Source organism: Harpegnathos saltator, unplaced genomic scaffold, assembly GCF_003227715.2.
Source record: "Harpegnathos saltator strain DR-91 unplaced genomic scaffold, Hsal_v8.6 scaffold121, whole genome shotgun sequence".
NCBI lineage: Eukaryota > Metazoa > Arthropoda > Insecta > Hymenoptera > Formicidae > Harpegnathos > Harpegnathos saltator.
In genome coordinates this window covers 1,014,929-1,036,611 of record NW_020229897.1, presented here as the reverse complement: position 1 = coordinate 1,036,611, position 21,683 = coordinate 1,014,929, and the positions used below count along the sequence as shown (strand labels likewise).

General features: G+C 38.5%; 3 protein-coding genes across 4 annotated transcripts; 2 read left to right on the top strand and 1 right to left on the bottom strand.

Moving 5' to 3' along the window:
* The first annotated feature begins 87 nt into the window (after positions 1–87).
* LOC105187658 (protein VAC14 homolog) lies at positions 88–3,942 on the top strand. 2 transcript variants are annotated; one of them, XM_025305995.1, is made up of 8 exons: positions 88–360; positions 447–828; positions 898–1,486; positions 1,979–2,544; positions 2,621–2,739; positions 2,845–2,924; positions 3,138–3,481; positions 3,787–3,942. In XM_025305995.1, exons 1-7 carry the CDS (start codon positions 257–259, stop codon positions 3,452–3,454), a joined length of 2,157 nt encoding a protein of 718 aa, XP_025161780.1. In that variant the 5' UTR covers positions 88–256; the 3' UTR covers positions 3,455–3,481; positions 3,787–3,942. The 2 variants fall into 2 exon arrangements, with proteins under 2 accessions (XP_025161780.1, XP_011146904.1); XM_011148602.3 differs by lacking the exon at positions 3,787–3,942 and having other exon boundaries at positions 3,138–3,749.
* IKKepsilon (I-kappaB kinase epsilon) lies at positions 3,798–7,359 on the bottom strand. Its single transcript, XM_019843399.2, has 4 exons — positions 6,585–7,359; positions 4,868–6,041; positions 4,595–4,796; positions 3,798–4,276 (listed from the first exon to the last, which is right to left on the bottom strand). The coding sequence occupies exons 1-4, from the start codon at positions 7,006–7,008 to the stop codon at positions 3,842–3,844; spliced, it is 2,235 nt and encodes a 744-aa protein (XP_019698958.1). The 5' UTR covers positions 7,009–7,359; the 3' UTR covers positions 3,798–3,841.
* Positions 7,360–8,802: 1,443 nt separating this feature from the next.
* Positions 8,803–21,519, top strand: LOC105187657 (murinoglobulin-1). The gene is made up of 25 exons (XM_011148601.3): positions 8,803–9,126; positions 9,805–9,971; positions 11,232–11,473; positions 11,736–11,852; positions 12,053–12,219; positions 12,303–12,411; positions 12,520–12,753; positions 12,879–13,121; positions 13,425–13,756; positions 13,941–14,302; positions 14,520–14,671; positions 14,746–14,884; positions 15,253–15,406; positions 15,596–15,824; positions 15,957–16,162; positions 16,394–16,743; positions 17,080–17,318; positions 17,518–17,769; positions 17,841–18,233; positions 18,593–18,830; positions 18,973–19,145; positions 19,351–19,774; positions 20,011–20,349; positions 20,487–20,714; positions 20,892–21,519. Exons 1-25 carry the CDS (start codon positions 9,035–9,037, stop codon positions 21,050–21,052), a joined length of 5,742 nt encoding a protein of 1,913 aa, XP_011146903.2. The 5' UTR covers positions 8,803–9,034; the 3' UTR covers positions 21,053–21,519.
* Positions 21,520–21,683: the final 164 nt, after the last annotated feature.

The window sequence follows — 21,683 nt, the reverse complement described above, 5'->3', positions numbered from 1 at the left end:
GTTTGCCGTATCTGGAGAGACAGTATTGCAAAAACTCCCTATTAATAGACTTCTCTCTGCTCAAAGAAACAGACCTGCAATGTATCGTCGGTAATGTAGCATTCACGCATCCGACATGTGTCGATGATTGCCGAACGTTTACAATCTCGTCTGCTGCTGCCCGCACGCGCCCGAATCGTGATTTTGACAGCGGTTTGACATATTTTGATGTTTTACCCATGAATTAGGAATTGTTCATAATTAAGTGGCACGCAAGATGATGTCCGAGAGGGATTACGCGCCTCTCAGCGCAGCGTGCGTGCGTTCTCTCAATGACAAATTGTACGAGAAACGGAAGCCAGCCGCCGTTGAAATTGAAAAGTGAGGTTATCTCACTACTATTTACTCTTGACAATTGGTTCCTTACATTTTACGAATTGGACAGAGAGACTATTTTGTTTTTGCAGGATGGTGAAGGAATTCGCTGCTCACAACAACACTGTGCAGATTAAGAGATTGCTGAAAGTACTTGGACAAGACTTTGCAACCTCGCAGAATCCGCATACACGCAAAGGTGGTTTGATAGGTCTGGCAGCAATTGCCGTCGGCCTCGGGAAGGACACTGGCCAATACATAGAAGACCTTATCCATCCGATTCTGACATGTTTTTGCGACCCTGATTTAAGAGTCCGCTATTATGCCTGTGAAAGTTTATACAATGTCGTTAAAGTAGCCAGAGGTGCGGTATTACCCCAATTTACGGATATTTTCGCCGCCCTAAGTAAACTCGCCTGCGACTCTGAGCAAAATATAAAGAACGCTACTGAATTGCTTGACAGGCTGATGAAGGTAGTTGTATATTTTCATCTATCGTTAGATGTCAATGTTTCTTATATCTTGTGTTTTGTGTCATTTCAGGACATTGTGACAGAGAGTGGTCTCTTCGATTTAGTTGGATTTATGCCTCTGTTACGCGAACGCATCTACACGAAGAATCCTTTTGGTCGGCAGTTTGTGATAGCATGGGTATCTGTATTGGCAGCGGTACCCAATATGGATTTCATTTTATTCTTGCCAGAGATACTTGATGGATTGTTCAGGATATTGGAGGATCCGACACCGGAGATCAAGAAGATCACGGATACGGTGCTTGGTGAATTTCTACGTAGCATAAAGTCAAATCCAGCGAGAGTAGACTTCCAGGCCATGATAAATATACTGATCATGCACGCTCAGAGTACGGACGAGTTACTTCAGTTGACGGCAATTACGTGGATAAAGGAATTTGTGCAACTGTCTGGGTCTCTCATGCTCCCGTATATGTCTGGCATTCTCGTGGCTGTTTTGCCATGTTTAGCCTACGACGGTGACACACGAAAGAACATCAAAGAAACAGCGACACAAGTAAACACAAATCTAATGAAATTGATAATTATGGAAAATACTGAAATAATAAAGGACTGCAAAAAGGAGATCAATAATGTAGATTCTACAAATGATAAGGAAGGTAAATGGTCATATTACTTACATTTTTAATAAAAACTTAAATCTCTAAGTTACTTTTCTAAAATTCTTGAGATTTCAATAGATTCGAGAAATTTGGAACATTTGTTATAAATTTTGTAAAAACCTAGTGATAATTCATAATATTTGAAATAAATATTTATTTATGTTAATAATGTAATTTTTATCATTGCACGTTTTCAATACCTTTAATTACTTAAGTTTTCTATGATTCTTGAAAATTTTAAAACGTTTAAATATCTATTAAGTCTTTTAAGGATTAAATTTTGAAGGATTAAAATTTCGAATAACACAAAGTGATACAAAATTCAGGATCGAATAATTAAAAAATTCATAATAGAGAAATAATTGAAGGTGCTTTATTTATATAATTGAAGGCTATTCATGCTCAGAAAATTTTACATTGCATATTTACAGTATATAATAATAAAAGTCCACATTGTATATGATATATATAAAAATTCTTTATTTTCAGATGTGAGCTGTCCTCTGGCTGAAAGCTTGAATCTTGCCAGTGTTGTAGAAGTACTTACAAAACATTTGTTGTATATATCTGTCCAGACCAAAGTCGCGGTTTTGAAATGGATACATCATTTGTTTATAAACATTCCACACAAGATGTTCCATCATATAGAAGACTTGTTTCCAATATTAATGAAATCTTTAAGCGATGCCTCTGACGAGGTAGTACAACAGACTCTAGTGGTAATGGCCGAAATTATCAGTTCCAAGTCTCCGGAGGCTGCGACGACCGAACCCAACGCGAAGATGCAAAACAAATATTTTACAAAGTTTATAGTTAATTTGTTGAGGCTCTTCTCAACCGACAGGCATTTACTGGAAGAACGAGGTGCTTTTATCATAAGGGAATTATGTATACTCTTAAGCGCGGAAGACATATACAGGACTTTGGCGAAAATATTGCTAGAAGAGCAGAATTTGAGTTTCGCGTGTACGATGATACAAACGCTGAACGTGATTCTATTAACCAGTTCAGAGCTTTTCGATTTACGTAACAAACTCAAACATTTGGACTCTCCAGTAAGTTGGTTACATCATTTCGTCAATCCTTTTCGTAAAATTCTATTAAATCGTTAACTAAAATTTATGTTTTTAGGACAGTTGCGCATTATTTGAATGTTTATACGTATCTTGGTGCCATAATCCAGTTGCGACAGTGGCACTGTGTCTCTTGTCTCAGCATTATCAGCACGCGTGCAACATCATTCGCTCTTTGTATCCTTTGTTCCATTTATTCCCATTCTATGCACTTTTACTGTATCGATAAATATATTTTAAAAATGAAGAAAACCTTAACATGATATTTTTATGGGATATCAGTGAGAACATCGAGGTCACAGTGGAATTTCTCACGGAAATAGACAAATTAGTGCAATTAATAGAATCGCCAATATTTACATGTAAGCATATTTATGGCATCAATCAATGCTGAAACAAGACAATATGTCGATAGTTACTTTGTGATTTAACGATAATAATTGCTATTTTATCAATGAAAGATACTAATTATAATGTTTATGAAACATTCAACGATGTTTTTACAATATGTAACTATTTAATATTGCTTTTTCACTTATGGAAAATCATTAACTGCATGATATTCTTTTTCCGAGACCTGAGACTACAACTTTTGGAATGGGAGGAGAACGACGCCCTGATATATGCACTATATGGCTTGCTAATGATATTGCCGCAAAGTGAAGCTTATGCAACTCTGCAACGTCGTTTAGCAGCAATACCGCCAGCCACGAAACCACCAAAAACATTCAAGAGCGAACAATCCCAACAGAAAGCAACAGATATTCGTTGCAAGTTCGATTTCGGCAAATTGTTAAAACATTTCCATATGGTTCAAGAACAGCACAAAGAACAGAAACGCAAACAAAGGTTAAATGCCTTAGTCGAGAGAAACATTCATATAGACGCGTGATTCGCACATAGCGATTTTACACGTGAAGTACGTAAAAGATATATCTAATTTGCTAGTTTTATACCGTGAGCTCACGTATAATCACATGAGACAACTGTATACATCTACTTTGCGTTTAGCTTCGTTATGTTATAGCTTTGCTATAATTGTATTATTTATTACGATGCAATCGTGAGGACAATTGCATCGAAAATAAATGATCATAAGTTAACAAGCTTGTAGTTTACTTAGTCAGATAACTATAAGATACGTTTTAATTTTTACATTATTATTAGATCTATACATTAACGAATATGTACATCGTACCTCTAAATCTATACTCTAATTTTCAGTCTTCATCATTTAAGTACCATTGGGATTGATGGAGAAATGACAAGATTGCTCGCATTAGAGTTCATATTCCGAATCCCCTATATTTTCCAATCTATCAATCGCCGACAAATGGTCAAGCTGATCTATGAGCCGACCGTTTTCATAAAGTATTACCGTAATTTGTTCTTGCGTGTCGCAGATATTGCGCCATTTCTTCGTGCTCTCTTGAGCCGGTACGCTCGTCTTTTCGGTCGTTTTCAACTTGCTCGGCAACCGATCCAACGAATGCAAAAGGCTTTCGTTGCGTTCCTTGCTCTCTTGCGATAAACGATACGAGAACGATTCCAATGCATGCTCGTAACTGTCTATGTCCTTATCCAATATTTGTGTCTGCAGATATACCGTTTGCGCCATTTTATACCAATCGGCGACACACTCAGATCGCTGAGTTATAGCTGGGATACATTCCGTCTCGAGGAGCGCTTTCAATCTGCGTCCAGTTTCTGTCACCTGTTTGCCGAACGAGATAACTGCGTTTTAATTAATTATATAGTGTCTATTATTTTTAAGATTTCTCCGCTGACTCGTTACTATTATACAATATAACGTATATTGTAATTTTATCTTATGCATCTAAAAAATCTAAAAAAATTTCTCGAAGACATCTTAATTCCTTGCTATACAATTTAGTTTTGGCATCGTGCGAGCTCTAATGAAGGACAAAATTACTTGCGAGTTGGAACAAAAAGACGTCTTACGGTCGCTTTTTCATACTTGACCCATAATCCATACCACGAGTCTGACTCGCCATTATATATATATGCGCACCTTAATACGCTCAAGAACATGAAACTGTTCGTCGTTGTAAGTAAGACTGCGAGTGGCACGGTCCCTCAGCAAATGTTGCCAGCCGTCCCTCAAGCGATCCACCAATGTCGCTGCCCGTTGGCTCGCCTTTGTGGCCCATGGGCACCATAGATCGCGAGTACTGTTGTCCCATTCTCCACGTAAACTACCTTCTTTCACGTACCTACGATCGTATTTATTAATATTAATTATATGTCTATCATTAGTCAAGATCGTCGAGAGCATGCGACTCACCTTTGATGAAGCTGCACTATCGCCGGCGTCAGTTCGGACGTGAGTTCCTTGCTCTTCGCATCGAGCTCTTTCCGCCAGCTCTTCATCTCCACTGTGCTCTGGCTGCCGAACTTGCAAAAGACTTGTTTGGCAAAATTCTCGCTCCTCTCGATCGCCAGCATAGTATCCTCGACGGCTTTTGTGAATTCCCTGGAGTGTTGATATTTTCCTAATACCCGGGTAAGCTCTATGGACAAAAGTCCGCTGAATGCTTCTATCGCGTCGCGCGAGAGTTTACTGCACAATGCTAGCTTATCAATTCTTCGTTTACAGACGTGTCCGACGGAACATGCAACTTTGGCTTGGCTGGCGTCGTTCTCTACGGAGACAAGATTAGCGAAGACGGGAAACTTGGGTAGTTCGCTTTCCGCTGGCAACAGCACGTTATTATTCTCCCGCGAGAACAGCATCAGCGGTTTGTCGTTGTTAGTGTTAGGATAACCCTTGCCTGGTGTGGATTCCTCGACGAGATTTGTAAGCGGAACCTCGCCAAGAAGCAATATTTGCGCGTGAGGCACAATTTCGGTTTGGTCTTGAATGTGTATCTGTAGAGCAACTAGCTTCTCTTCCGGATGTAAAAAGACTTTGATAAGGCTGGCCTTGTGCACATTGAATATATGAATAGGTTTCCTGCACAGTGTGTCAGTGACCTCGCTGAAGAATCGCTCGAAGCTCCAGATCCTCTGCGGATCCACCTCCAGTAAGCCAGCTAATAATGGTGTTACTATCTTTTTCAGGCCTATGCTCAATTGACAGTTCTGTGGCAATTCTCTACTCCACTCGATTGGCCCATTCTCCGAGGTTTGTAGTCCGGATATCATGCCCGACATTTTCTTCGTGGTGATATAAAACATGGTCTCTTTGTTCCTTCGTCCACCAAATGGTCGGAATGGCAGATTCCCCGTGGCGACGTGATAGAGAGTCACTCCTATGGACCACAAATCAACAGTTGCGCCGAATGTTTTACTGACAGGCTTCCTTAAGACTGCACGCTCATACATGTCCGGATGCAGGTATTCCTCAGTACCATACAGAGAAACAAATTGCTGATCCTCCTGTAATTCCCGAGCAGCCCCGAAATCAGTAAGCTTGTATATTGTGCTACCATCATCAGCAATGAATTTCATTATATTACCTGCAAAATCAAAAAAGATCATGATAAATATCTTACAATATGATGACAATAGATGCTTGTCTATATATCCTTCTTGACATTAAGATAAAAATATATTAAACCTAATTGTTTCTTATTATTATTTCTATATTAAATTAGGAATATTAGTCAATATATTGGAATTTTATTAGGACAAAATTATAAGGCTTGGAAATATCTGAGATAAAATAGATGAATCAAACTGACAAAAGTTTCTTTATAAAATTGAATTTCTTTATAAAATTTAGAAGAGAACTCTCTAGAGAAGAGGAGAAGAAAAGTTAAAACACAAATGTAAATAAACAAAGATCTATATCGAAAACCATTTAACTTTATAAATATCAAATGTATTAATCCATAATTTCCAGATTTATCAAAGTAGATCTATATCAAATGTATCTATCTGCTTCAAAGAGGATGTGTAAGTTTACTTCTTTCACAGAATTGTACTGCGAGATCAAGGAAGATATGAAGAAATTTCAGGAATATCCAATAATAATTACATGTCTCTTGTTTATCTCTCACCTGGCTTCAAATCCCGGTGAACCAGATTGTTGTCACGTAGATGTTTCATACCAGCTGACAGGTGTTCCAGTACCAACAGGAACTCACTTTCTACCAAGCCGTACGTGTTTTCAGGATCATCAAGGATGTTGAAGAGGCTACCGCCAGTGCAGAGTTCCATGACAATTACCTTGCCCCGACCATCCTGTTCTTCTTCAATCGCCAACAGTTTCACGATGTTCTCGTGTTTGACCTTTTTCAGTACCTCGAACTCTCGCATTTGTACGTCGTGCGGTCGCATGTGGCTTAGCTGATTGAACGTTTTTACTGCTACGGGCTCGCCGTTGTTTTTATTAACACCTTGGAACACCGCACCGGTTGCACCTTTGCCAAGTACACTGGTAGTGCACCAGACATAATTCGCAGAGCCGCGAAGGAAAGACATTTTATTCGACTGAGTTTTTGACTTAATATCGACGACAAGAACACTCAGATTTCTTCGCTTTCACCAAAGTCCTTCAGTACTTTTCAACACTTTCCACTACAAGTAACCAGAAACACACACGAAGCATCAAGCATATTGAATAATGGGAGATTCACAAGCTGCTTGATGTCATCGATGTGTACGACGCCCAATGTCGAATAGAAAAGTTTGTTTTTTAGAGATAAACAAGTTTCTTTGACTAGGCATCTAAAATTTGAGTTCTCTCATATCGGATAATCAGGCGACAAGCGCGGCACAAAACTTTCGCAATTTTGGAGTACGTCTTACGATGTCATGGAAATACCGACATAGAAACATTCGAGTCGAACAAATCGGTCACGATACGAACGACAGCAGGTAAAGTAGATTGATTCAACTGAATCGATGAATTTGGAACCGTGATTATTTTTGCGAGAGCGGTTCAAAGACGTGCTCGTCATAACATTTCCCGGTAAAATTATTGCTTTGGATTTTCACATACGTAGGTAAAATGCTAATTCCGTAATTATCATATCCCGCGAGATACTGAATGTATAAATATGTAAGTATTCGTAAGATACAAAAAAGTAATTAAAGGTTAGTTCAACTGGTCGCGCATGTTTATCCTTGTTATACATGCATATTACGCTGTGCGTTTACAACTTCTTAATGACTTCGATTTTTGTATCATAAATGCATATGTATTGGAAATTAATTTCGTCGACAGATTTCGCGACTCATTTGCGGTGAATGTTTCAGCTTGAACGCGATGCGAGACATCCCATATGAGCACCGTAGATTTCCCACCCCTACTAACTTCCGCCTTTACTTCTCTCGATAAAGTGGCATGACGAGAAGCGAGAAAGCGAGATCATACACAAATACGCGGGCGATAACCCTCGACACGCGATTCGACGATGACACTGAGGGTCATCGGAGTTACGAGAGCTGTTGAATCATTGGAAAATCTAGAGTTAGCGAAATGACGCTGATGGGAAAGGTACGGCGGTTTTACACGATGACGACGGCAATCTTACGATCATTATCCCCACTGCTAAGTGTGGCAGATAATAATCTTAAGAATATATCCGGTGTACTCATCTTTAAGCAGATGTCCGCGGCTTGTTTAATGTATAATTAGAATAATAAGTGGGATAGGTCTGAAAGGTCTCAATTATCTCTTCACTAAATATTCATAAGAGATTATAATGCAATTTCTCCAGAATATCGTTCGAATTTTTCTGAAATTCTAAGAACTAGCAACAACTGTACTTCGCTAAGACCATTTCTCTCATATTATTATGAGCTATATGCTAGTAGAGATAAGATTTTATTGCAGAATTGACCCAAGAGATATACGTCGACATCGTGGACGCACAAAAAGTAACATTTGCTTCGTTTAGCATATAGGAAACTTATTTATAACTTTTGCTTATATTAGATGCGTCACGATGCTTTGGAATGAAGTCTATCTACTTCTTCAAAGGAAATTTAAGAGAACATTTATATTAGAGGAAAACGTCAGAAGCCTCGGGAAACGTCGGACGTTAACATCAGGCGCGTCAGAGCGTCGCGTGGAAAATATACGTAATATATTTGCCGATAATTACAAGCGTCTGTCGTCAATAAGTGATTCCAGGAAGCCAATTCGATTCGACAACGTAGAAAAGGATACTAAGCGTCGGCACGGCCGGTTCTCGCGATTTGATCCAGTCCCGCGTAACCCTCTCCTCCTTACTCGCGGATTCAAGGGGTTAATAATAAGAGTGCCGGGTACGAATATCGCGCTTTCAGTCAGCCCGCAGCCTCTCTATCGGCCGTGTTGGTTCTCTATATCTCGCGCGGCAACCCGAGCACTTCTTTTCGCAAAGAAGCGACGCGAGGCGGCAGAACGTATGTCGGGTTAATAATGCTTGTGACGATCGGCTGAGGTTTTCTCGGACGAACGAAGTACGCGAGTGCGTCGACCGCCGCGATCAGTGAGTCGAGGGACTCGACTCGAGAGACAATGGATAAACTGATCGTATCCTGCGTACTTCTTGTCTGTCTGCACGCGTTCCTTCTGCCCTGTGAAGGACTCAGCAGTACGAGTGCTAATCGGTAAAGAGTGTCGGAATCATCCTCGTCTCCATTGGTCTTTGTTCCGCGAAATAATAGCGAGCGGCACTTCCGATTGAACGACACGCACGCTCGAACACAGATGCTCGCTCATAAATTTTAAATTTGATATTTAATTGGAAAAAACTGTGCTTGAACGCACACATATATACGTTTATTTTTCTTTAAGACATTTTCCTTTGAGATGAACTCTAAAGGGTGTACATGTTATTAAGGGTCTAGTCGTATAACGCGAAAATTTGAAACATTTAAAACTTCATTAATGCAGCGTCTCTAACTGTTTTTGAAATCATGAAGTCGTTATCAATGTTCAATATTTGATATCATAAAATACCAAATTTCTATCTGAATTTGTAAATTCAGCGGCAGTAAATCAGTAAAGTGCCATTCTCTCTTTTTACACACAGTTTGGAAAATATTTAAAAATTTTGAAGAGTCTTTTAGTGAATTTATCTTTCATGGTGAAACCTTGGACATTACTGGCTAACTTTAGATGTACCATTTTTTTTTTTATAATTGATTACGGTTTCTGAGGCGACTTATAACGTGATTTCTATCTTTGAACCAAAAAGTTACTCCTCAAATCCCAAAGCTTCGCCAATCATAAGTCATTCCCGGACGTTTCCGTCTTGTCGAATCTATAATATTTCTTTTGTGCAGAGGATACGTGTTCACCGCGCCGAGGAGGTTCTTGGCCGGTGAGACCGAGAGCGGCTGCTTGTCCCTACACAATCTAGAACCGCCGGCACATGTTGTCCTGGAATTGCTATCTCCGTCAATTACGAAGGACGAGGTATTGGCCAGTACGAGCAATGTCATCAAAACAGGCAAGCGCGTTTTTTTCCTTCCTCATCGGATCTTCCTCGAGCCGTCAATGCAATATCGTCATTTAAGGATGTGCGGTTATTCGAGGCTTTGAACGCTCGATGGTTTATCTCATTTTGGGGACGGTTTCTTTTACATAGACTGTCCATATAAAGTAGCACATGCTACTCAAAGTAGTATATGTCAGCTCACGCTACAAAAAACGGCCCATTAAACTAATGTTCTTCCGCTCCTCGAACGCGGAGTTTCACGCTCGCGGTCTTACGGCCGAGGATAATCAAGCGCTCGGGGCAAAGCCGACTGGGCACGTTATCGCGCACGCGACACGATAACGCAACCGTTGAAAATACTCTGCAAGATCGCGCGGGTGACTCCAGGAGCGTAGGACAATGGGCTCGCGACGCGAGAGATACTGCGTGAGTTCCGAGCAAGGGGGAAGCCCTTGAGGGATCAATAGAGAGTGAATGATTTGTGACGTCTACATCGCAGCGTCCACCATCGGAGACCTCGCTTCCGGGCCCGAAAATTCTAGCGACGTCCCTGGATCAGGCCCTGTCCCTCCTTCTTCCTTCGCCGCCACGAGTCGGACGCTTTAAACAAATCGTAAATTGAAATTGTCGTCGCTTCCTGCGGGGGAGCTAAATCAGCCGAGTCGCTCTCTGGAGGGGAAATAACTAATCGCTCGGATCACATGGGAAACTTATCTGCATTGTTACTACGCACGGGGTGAACAACAAGTACGGCTCTCGATCAAGGTCCGACTTTATCGTAGATATATGTGACGCTGCGTTGACGGCCACGCATATATATTGATGAGAATCGAAAACGGATGGCGAATCGCGGCGAAATAAATGACTAAACTAAGCTCGGCTCGAGATAATCGAGTGTACTATTATTTCAACATGTATTTTAAAAACAATAATTGATTAATTATTGGTTTTCCTTCAATTCCTATTTTTTTAACTTCTCATCGCATTTTTTACTGTCTTGAGGAAAGAAGGAAAATGAAAATGGTTTCTATCATTTCAGTGAACGTTATATTTTTATAAATGTATTAACGTATATTTTGAATATTATATGTTTTATATATTTCTTATTTTTATGTTTTACATTTCAAATATTTATAGAAATGTATTAGCGAATATTTTACAAGTGTTAATGTATTGATAAATATATATTTAAAGTAGTTATTCTCGTTATATACAAGTACACTTCGTGAAACATTTTATTTTTTGCCTCTAATGATGTCCGGTCGTTTGCAGGGATAGAAACGTGTCTGGAATTAGTAGTACCACGGACGGACAACTTCAAAGCACGATTGCGATTGAAGATCACGTTTGATAAGTATCCCGATTATGTCGTGGAGACGGAGAAGGAAGTTTACATCGAGCACGATTCATTAATCTCGTTCGTAGAGACAGATAAGCCGGTCTACAAGCCAGGTCAAGATGTAAACATCAGGATTCTCATGCTGAAGCATGATTTGAAACCTTGGAAGAAAATGGTTGGTCATCCGCTATCTGTAGCGAACACGAAACAAGCATATTGATTGTAATAAAATAAGAATAATAATAAAATTGGAAGGAAGAATATATATAATTAAAATAAAAGCTTTAATCACAATTTAAAAATCGTATAAATTTCTAAGTTTTAATTAAGAATAGAAATGTAAAAAGAAAGAAAAGGAGAGAGAAAGATCTAATTCTCTTTTAGGTCTTCACAAAATTTTTCATTTGGTGATACTGAATTTTCTTCTCTGTTTCTAGATACCGAAAGTATGGATCGAGAATCCATCCGAGATACGAGTAGCACAGTGGACCAACGTTAGTACCGAAAATGGAATGGTGCAATTGAAGTTCCCTCTATCACCGGAACCGAGTCCGGTAAAGTTGAACATTTTTCTTTGACTCGATAGTTGACTTTATTATTCTTACTTACAAATTCGGCAAAGCTAAATTATTGAATATGTTACGAAATGCCCAATATATCTCATTTATGTATAGTAGCATTAGAGAATTAAACAAACGTGAAAATATCAGTGAGAAGATTGATAGAAATGCTGAAGATGCTTTTCATGTTACAGGGTACTTGGAAAGTCAAGGTGGAAAAGAAAAAGTCGCAGCCTCAATTGGTTCATACGACCATGTTCGAAGTAAAGAAATATGTACTCCCGAGATTTCAAGTAACCATAACTTCACCGGGATATATTCTCGCGGATGCGGAGAATGTTACTTGGAATATATGCGCCAAGTAAATGCGTACCTTAACGCTATGCTATTAAACTGCATTCGCTGTATTTGTTAGTATATTTTATACATATAATATTATTATAGATACAGTTACGGTAAACCGGTAAAAGGTACTTTACTTTTAAAATCCACACCTCAAACACCAATGTGGAGACGAAAGTCGAATCTCCCAGAAATACATTACGAAACAGAGGTCAGTAATTTTTTTTACATAATTGCTTAATTTTTATATCTTCTCCATATAACGAAATATGATTTTCGTTATATGGTACTAACGATAATAATTAAGAAATCATTACAGCTGGATTCGCCGGACGGTTGTACAGAATTTGTACTATCAGGCGCGGTGCTCGGACTAGCTCATTGGAAAGTCGCACCGAATAATATTGTTCTCATAGCAAATTTCACCGAAGCCGGTACCGGTATAGTAGAAACGACAACTAGTCGAACCGTTGTTGTGCATCAGGCTCTAAAACTAGAGTTTCTGCCGTATACACCCAAGTACTTCAAATTAGGTCTACCATATCATGGAAAGGTAAAAAAAGGAATTTACATTACTTATTTCAATTTTTAACTATACAAAAGTGTTTTTCAATTTATATAAAAAGTTTCTTTAGAATGTAATATATATTTATAATGGAGTACACATATCTATTACAGTTACGAGTCTCACGACACGATGATACCCCAGCAGCGCACGAAAAGATTCAGCTTTGCCTACGAGTGCGCGGCAAAGATGAGTGGCTTCGCGTAGTAGTAGAATGCCGTAATTTCACATCCTCATCCGACGGCTTTGTTGACTTCATTGTACCATTGTCGCATCGGAATATCGTTTTGTTGAGTTTTGTTGCGACGGGTGTCGACTATCCCACAAAGTATTATTCACCGGACACGCGTTGGCGAGTACGTCAATTATCAATTATTTATGATATTTCGAGAAAAGGATTATATATTTTATAGTTCCTGAAAAATTATTCATTTCCTTAAATTGTATTTTGATTAGTATAAAAATTTTACTTTTAAAATGACGTAACAATATAACTTACATTTTTTCTCCTTTAATTTACTTACTTTAATTTATGTGGAATTTATGATACGTTTCTTTTTCCAACTTGGAGAAACAATGTACTTATATCTTAAAAGTCTAAAATCTTTCTCGGAAATATTCGGTATACGCATGAATCTAACATTAATTCCAAAATGTAGGTTTTTATGGATCAACCATCGGCGCACATTGACGTGAGTCCTTGGTATTCGCCATCAGACAGTTACCTGACGGTAGCTCGAGGTTATCAACCGATTGTCTGCGGGGAGAAATATTCCTTCAACGTTATGTATACGGTGCCGGCGAAGAGTAAGACCAATGAATCCATTTCTTTTCATTACTCAATCAATTCCAAGGGAGACCTGTTAATATATGGCCACGTGAAACACCGACCGACTAGAGACACGGTCCTGAATTATTCGGAATTCCGGAACTTATTAGGCGCTGTCGAGACGCCAGGAAACAAGACCAGTCAGGATACCATTGTTCACAGGTATCTAATATCCTAACACTTATTATTATTGTTGATGTCATTAACATTAATAACTGCTAATGTTAATTATCATTAATATTAATTATATCTACTAAATGTATCTTAGAAATATTGGATTTATATCATAAACATATCACCATCGAAACATCTTCCATAATTCCTCATTGTGATTTCTTTCGTTTAGATTCCCCCTGAGCGTCAAAATCACACCGTCTATGGCACCCATCTCAGAATTGTTGCTTTACTACGTTCGTCCGGATGGCGAGATCGTCGCTACTACATACTCAATCAAAGTGGGACATTGTTTCGAGAATAAAGTGAAATCCGCCTGGCACACCGACGTTCAGACTCCGGGAACGGCTACCTTGTATCATGTGGAAGCCGCCCCGTGGTCTCTCTGCGGAATCTCGGCAGTCGATAAGTCCACCCGTTTCTTGGGAGGATCTAAATCAAATCTACTTGACGCGGATCAGAGCTTCGAGCAATTAAAGAGATTCCATATCGAGCCAGAGACACGTCCTATTTGGACATGGACTCATTGCAAAAGTATGCAAGATGTTTAACGATTCTCTCAAAATGAACAAATATTATTCAAATATTATGCAGTAGTAATTTCTTAGATAAGAATTGACGTACATTTATTATCATTAACATATATTTATTATCCAATGAATTATTAATTTTAACTTAAATTTATTTATCACGATTTTTGTATAATATTTTGAATCAACTTATATGACCTAACGTGTAAAATTCTTTGCAGCGACAACACAGCATGAAAGTAATACTGAGGAGATCGATCATCTACCGATTCCTGCTTTGAGAGCGTTACCTGTTTGGTCACGCATAAGAAGCAGAAGAACCGCGATGCTTCACGGGGACGTGAATTACGTGGATGCCGTACAAGCATTCGATGTAAGACTCTTCGCGAAAACTTAAATAACTTAAAAAATTGAAGGATATAATTACATTTTCATTATCTTTTATAGGATTTCGGAGCTGTTGTGATGAGCGATTTGATACTTGAGACACGACCTTGCCCTCAATTTTTCACTGGCTTTGCGCAGGCAAGAGATTTTTTGGGTGTCCGTAATATGGTTCTTCGTGCTGGCATAGAGCAAGAACCTGGTGCGTGTTTATGGGACAAAATCATTTTCGAATTACAAAACTTTAAGTATAAAGCGCAATTTATATCGATATTTATTATGAATTTTGTTTGAACTAATCATTTGAATACTACATAGATTTTTCTTTCATTCTTTAATTTTCTACTGCAAACCTGGTATAACTTTACGTTTTTATAAATGCGGTTCTAAGAACCTCTTGGCTGATGTAAGAACAACATACTTAATCTCTTCATATAGTTCTTGCTAAAATGGAAATAAGAAACATAATGCTGGTTGAAGGATTAATTAAATTAGAATTTACATCTGTAATTAAAAATTAAATTGGCCGTTTAGCATACCAATATATATGACATACCGTTATTTTAACAGCAATAGTTAACAAGGCAATGAGAACATTGCCCATGGCAGTTCCATTACTCAACTTGAGCCCCGAACACAGTTACGTGGATTCGGTGCCTGATCAATCTGTGACTCTCAGATCCTATTTTCCTGAAACCTGGCTTTGGGAATTAGTTCCAACTGGGTATGTATACTTGAATTCATCAAATACACTAATTAAAAAATGATCTTGATACTTAAATATGAATCGATTTTGAGTTGTTTTCTTTCACTATCCGCCTTATCAGCATTTTACCTTTTAATTTAATATTTGATTATATACAATATCTGTCAGTGGTCATCGATTAATGATACACGCTATTCTTTCTTACAGGAAAGAAGGTAAAGTGACCATAGAGCGGACTCTGCCTGATACCATCACTGATTGGATTGGATACACCACGTGTATTTCACCTACACACGGCCTCGGGATAGCTCCACCGACAACTATCACGGGCTTCCAACCGTTCTTCCTCGATTACAATCTACCATACAGTGTGAAACGCGGGGAATTGTTGCGTATGAAAGTCTCTCTGTTCAATTATATGCAGCACAGCCTACCAGTGAGTCCTATTCATTAGTAGACCATTATACTTTGCGTTATTCGTACTTAGGAAATTAAATCAGTAACGATTAAAGACAACATTGATATGTTACGACAATCGGATAACCATGGACGATTGACGGGCTTATAGGTGAAAATCAAGCTGGAGGACGCGACGGGGCTTGACTTGCATTTGTCGCACGCGGTCGCTTCGTTTTGTGTGAAACCTCGTGACAGTGTAGTGCACGAATACATTCTCAGACCGCGAGTTCTCGGTGATGTTAATATCACAGTTTCTGCTTCGATTGACTCGGATTACGCTGAGCCGTGTGGCCCGGAAACGCTTCTGTATACACGGTAATATGCTCTATTTTTTAACTTACTAATTATTTAACGAATTGATAGGCAGAAGAGAGTGATACTGCTTAACTTACAGCTTTCAATATGTTATTCGAGAAAAATTTATATAAATTTTGATGTGTGGTGTTAATTTATTATCCTGTGTGAGAGCTAGAATTTAAATTTGAATTAATAAAAACGGATATTGATAATTGTCAACGATGATATTTAGTTATTTGTATATTTCAGAGATGTGATTGTGAAGCCGATACTCGTGCTACCGGAAGGCTTCCCCGTAGAAACGACTAAGTCGGCGTTTATTTGCCCGAAGGATTTTAGCGACGACTCCACCATCACTTGGGATCTCGATTTACCTGAAGACCTAGTGCCCGAGAGTGCGAGAGCGTATGTATCCTTGATAGGAGATATTTTAGGGCCCGCTCTCGAGAATCTAGACAGTCTCGTTCGTTTGCCACTTGGTTGTGGCGAGCAAAATATGATTCTCTTCGTCCCTAACATTCATGTGATTGGTTATTTGGACGCAACTGGTGTGGAAAATTCGGAACTACGAGCGAAAGCGGTGAAGAATATGGAAAAAGGTACGTTTTAGATTTCTATATGATTTCGATTTCAAATGAGAATCACGTCATCATCAAAATAATTGTTATGTGAAAATTAATGCGACGTCTCTATTACGTTTATGTCTATAGAACTTAACTTCTTTACGTTACTTCTTTGTAAACGCTTTTCACATTCGAACACTATACATTTTTTTATGTTTCTATTCTAAAGAAACATCAAAATTGACTTCAAGATGATCAGAGAATTTATTTTTGCTGACCTTGAATATCTTACATATTCCAATATATTACAATAAAATCTTCGACAATGTTAATTCTATATAACTAATTATATCATTTTCGTCTTTTGTACAGGATACCAACGTGAATTGATATACAGACATCCAGATGGTTCATATTCTGCGTTTGGTCCAGAAAGTTCAGAGAGCTCGATCTGGCTGACCGCATTTGTAATAAAATCTTTCGCCCAAGCAAGAAGTATAATTCATATCGATGAACGGGATTTGAAGATTTCTGTGAAGTGGATGATGAAAAAACAATTGGAGAATGGATGTTTCCCAGTGATAGGCAGAGTATTCCACAAGGACATGAAGGTACGACGAATTTCCATTCAATTGTAGATCATGATTGATATAATTTCAATCAGATCTATTTTCATCTATTCATTGTCATGTTAAAATTCAAAATCTAGTGAAACGCCATAGACTTAAAACGTAGAGTCGAGCAATTAACGTAAACCAACCGTAATTCAAACACTGATAATCTCATGCAAAGTTTTATACGCGTTCTCAGGGCGGTTTGCAAGACGATGACAGTTCTTCCACGGCGTTGACAGCATATATATTAATTTCTCTCTTACAATCGGGCGTACCATTGACACCATCGCTCGTAAACAACGCTCTACACTGTCTGGAGAAAGGAATGGCAAACGGCGGCGATACAACGTACACAGCGGCTCTATCTACGTACGCTCTCGCGTTGTTGGAACACCCGAGAGCGAACAACAGTTTAAAATTACTTATGGATCGTGCAACGCGGAATCATGTACGTGATAGAGACGAAGATAACGATTTATTTTCTGAATGAATCGTCTCATAATCTCCTTTCGCTCGTAGGATCTCCTCTGGTGGGAAGACAAGTACAAACCCTCGCTGGGGCTCAGCATCGAAATGACAGCATACGCCGTATTGTCATTTGTAAAGCTAGGCGGAGAAGCAAACATGGTCGAGGCGTTGAAGGCAGTCCGCTGGATGTCGAAGCAACGAAACGCGGAAGGTGGCTTCACGTCCACGCAAGACACTGTTCTTGGCTTGGAGGCGCTTACCAAATACGCCGCCGCAATGTCGAGCAACAGTACGGACTTGTCAGTGCTCGTGACGGCCGGCGATGTCGACCAGGTGTACAGGATGCACAACGACAACCGCATGGTTCTCACACAAATACGTTTGCCCATACTACCTACGACAGTCGAGATCTTCGCTGAGGGCGAGGGCTGCGTCTTAGTACAGGTAGATCGAAAAACTCATCGCGTATAAGTTTCAAATAATTTCCTATTCAAGATTAAGCGCATCCGTCATCGTGCGATTCTGTATATTAAGAAATTGATATTAACTTAATTTTGTTAAGTACTTATTTGGTTAAGTAATTATTTTAGTTTAGTGATATTTTAATGATATATATACACACATACTTTTATGGTATATTTTGTTAAATTTTTATTTCTTATAATCTACCAAATAGCCTTAAATATAATTATGTTAATTAAAAATATTAGATAAATTATAGGTAAATAGTGCCAATTATGTTAAATTTATATTTATACGTTTTATCACGTACAACATGTTCAACGGAAACTTTCTTCTCTCAGAGTAACATAAAATATAATGTCGCACATGCGACCGGCTCTGAAGCCTTCGATCTGTCGGTCGGTGCTACTTCAGTGCTAGCATCCGTGGATGAATGCTCGATGCAGAAGATTACAATCTGCACGCGATATAAAATGGCAGATGGGGAGAGTAACATGGCACTGCTGGAAATTGGTATGATAAGCGGATATGTTCCAGACCGTGCGAGTCTTCATTCTCTGTTAGAAGATCCGGCTACAAGTAAGTATATTATAGCGGAGTTATTCAGGAAGGAAGAATTATTTTAAAGTTCATACATTCTTATATTATATTTAAAATTTATTGTTTAGCAAAGCGATTTTATATAGAATGTGATTTATTCTAAGATCGTATAACATTGCAGAAGTAAAGCGTTTCGAAGAAGATCGCGACGTCGTTAGTATTTATTTCGACAAGTTAATCAGCCAGAAGACTTGCATATCGCTCATCGTGACTAGAGAAAATATCGTCGACAGACTCGAGCCGGCGAATGTGAAACTTTATGATTACTATCAGCAAGAATTAACGATATCCAGTGTAAGTTTATGAACATATTGCTTTGTACCGATCAAATGTATATAACATATGTTATAAGATGGTAGGCATCGGTAAAGAAATAGAAATTCGGGGTGTTGGAATAGAAAAACAAGCTTAATCAGTATTTAATTAGACGACCGATTAATAATTAATGGTTTGGTATGTAAACATTTGTTATCTTTTTAAATCTCATGTTTTTTTTCAGAGCTACAGCTTTGCTCCGACTTGTAGTAGTGCCAATCCGAGTGAAGAAGCAGAGATTCCCAATCCAGTGCCTGTGGAAGTGGAGCAACCGAGGAAAGACAACACAAAGAACATAGGCAAAGATGAAATAATTGAGAAAGCAGCTAAGAGTGGCATGGGCAAGGAAATTCCGAATCCGAAGAACGGAATTATAGAGGAAGCAAGTAATGCCAGTCATAAACCAGCACCTCAAGAAGACCTGGTCGAACAACTCCGCGATAAGGTGACAGTAGCAAAACCGACACTGATAACTGGTATACAATCAAAGTACGAAAACGTCCCTCTGGTAGAGAATTCCAATCTCAAGATAAATACGGATGATATTGCTAGCATAGCAAATGTTCGCATAGGCAACAACAACGGCATTGCGTCTGGTAACGCGGATGGTTAGTGTAAAAATTTTATATGATACTGTTACAAAATTAAAAAATGATTAAAATAATTTACATATTGAAATCTTTTATCAAAATTATATATTATTAAATGTACAATTTAGCATTAATAGTAAATTATTTAATATATGGTTCCTAAATGAATTATTCTCATTATTATTGTAAAATACAAATCTTGCACTTTTAGCGCAATCTTTACTTTACAATTTTTCGAATTCGCTTTTCAACAGTTCCACAGACAGAAATTGGGAGCGGTCAAACGCCGGATGAACCGGATATCAACCTGAATCCTATTTTCGACAGACTTGAGCCTCCTAGTGTAAGTCTCGAGGATATAGAGGGATCATCAGTTTTCAACAAGCAGGATCAAGATGCCAATTTTGATGGGAATCCGAATTTCGTCGTAGTTGATCACGAATTAGCAACGCCCGACGGAATCGAAGGACCCACGCCAGTCTACATCAAGCCAGACACGACGAATATCGACAGCGAAACACCGTTGGATACGATCAATCTCACCGTTTCGGCAGAAAACGTGGATCCAAGTGAAGTTCCTTCACAATCATCGCGTACGTAGTTAGAAATTAATCGAGAAGTTACGAACGTTGTTAGATCAAATCTCTTGATCTTATATTTGTCTGTATTCTTTGGTATATTGATATATAACTCAGAAGATTTCTTTAACCAAATATTCTTTTGATTTCAGCATCAGCATTAGCTTCTAACAAATCTTGTCCTGTATGCGGTGACGAATTACCGTCGGACATCAATGAGTTTTATTGCTCCGCCAACAGTGTTGTAAAAGCAGCAATCAGACGACTACGAAAGGCGAGACTTCTGTTGGATATATCACCGTCACAGCCAGTTAAACGTCTTCGTTCGACAATCGCGTTTGTTTTGGATCCAAATTGTTCTTGCCCACCTTTAGATAAACGTAAGTACAATTAAAAACAATTGCAGTGTGTATTACTTTCCTTTACGCGCTATTACTTTCCTTTTTACTATTGTTATTATTAAATATTATTACGTAATTATGTTACTCTCTGAGATTGAATATCTCAGAATAATATATAATCCAGAGAAAAATTAAAATATTTTAACTGTATTATAGCTGGTGATTTGGCGTTAATGATGCATCATGCGGACAATGAGTTCGGCAAGCGTTCGCACAGCCAGTATGTCTTGGATGAATGGGTCTCTATATACGGATTGCAACCTGTTGGTGGTGTTCCGCAAGAGATAATAGATGCTCGATTAACGTGTACAAAATAAGATGGACCTGATCCTTCTACGATTGACTGATTTTCGGCGTTGTGCCGTTTTGTTATGTATACTGTCCTCGCTGAGGCTCGGTTCGCGAAAAGCTATCGAGTTACGTCAAGAAGAGATCAATTGCGAAAATTTACCGAGTTAAAAGCCATTATAATTCGATTGTTACGAGACATCCGTGATAAATCGACGGCAAATTTCATGCAAGATATTTTAATTAATTTTTGAATAATAAATTAAAATTTACGTTGCAAGTATTTCTGATTTACTCTAAAATTTCGTTTTAATACAACACAAGTCTCTACATTGCGAATTCCATATTATTGAAAGACGCGATATCCAAGGGAATAGGATATCATTTTCACAATGAAAGATACAATACGTTATCGTAATTCGTAATTGTGAATAGAGCGAATAACTAATGAATTAAATAAACTGTAAATAAAGAACAGTAATTTACGACATGATAATTCTGGTTAGTTTAATAGATCCATAAAATGAAATCCTAAACCTAAGAAACATTCAATGAGAAATTCAATTTCAAGCACGCTTTTTAAATCGTCATTGGGTGTAACGAGAAAAAAACGAAAAGAAGAACAGCAAGAAACAAAGGCCTGAGTTTCAGACAAGTTTG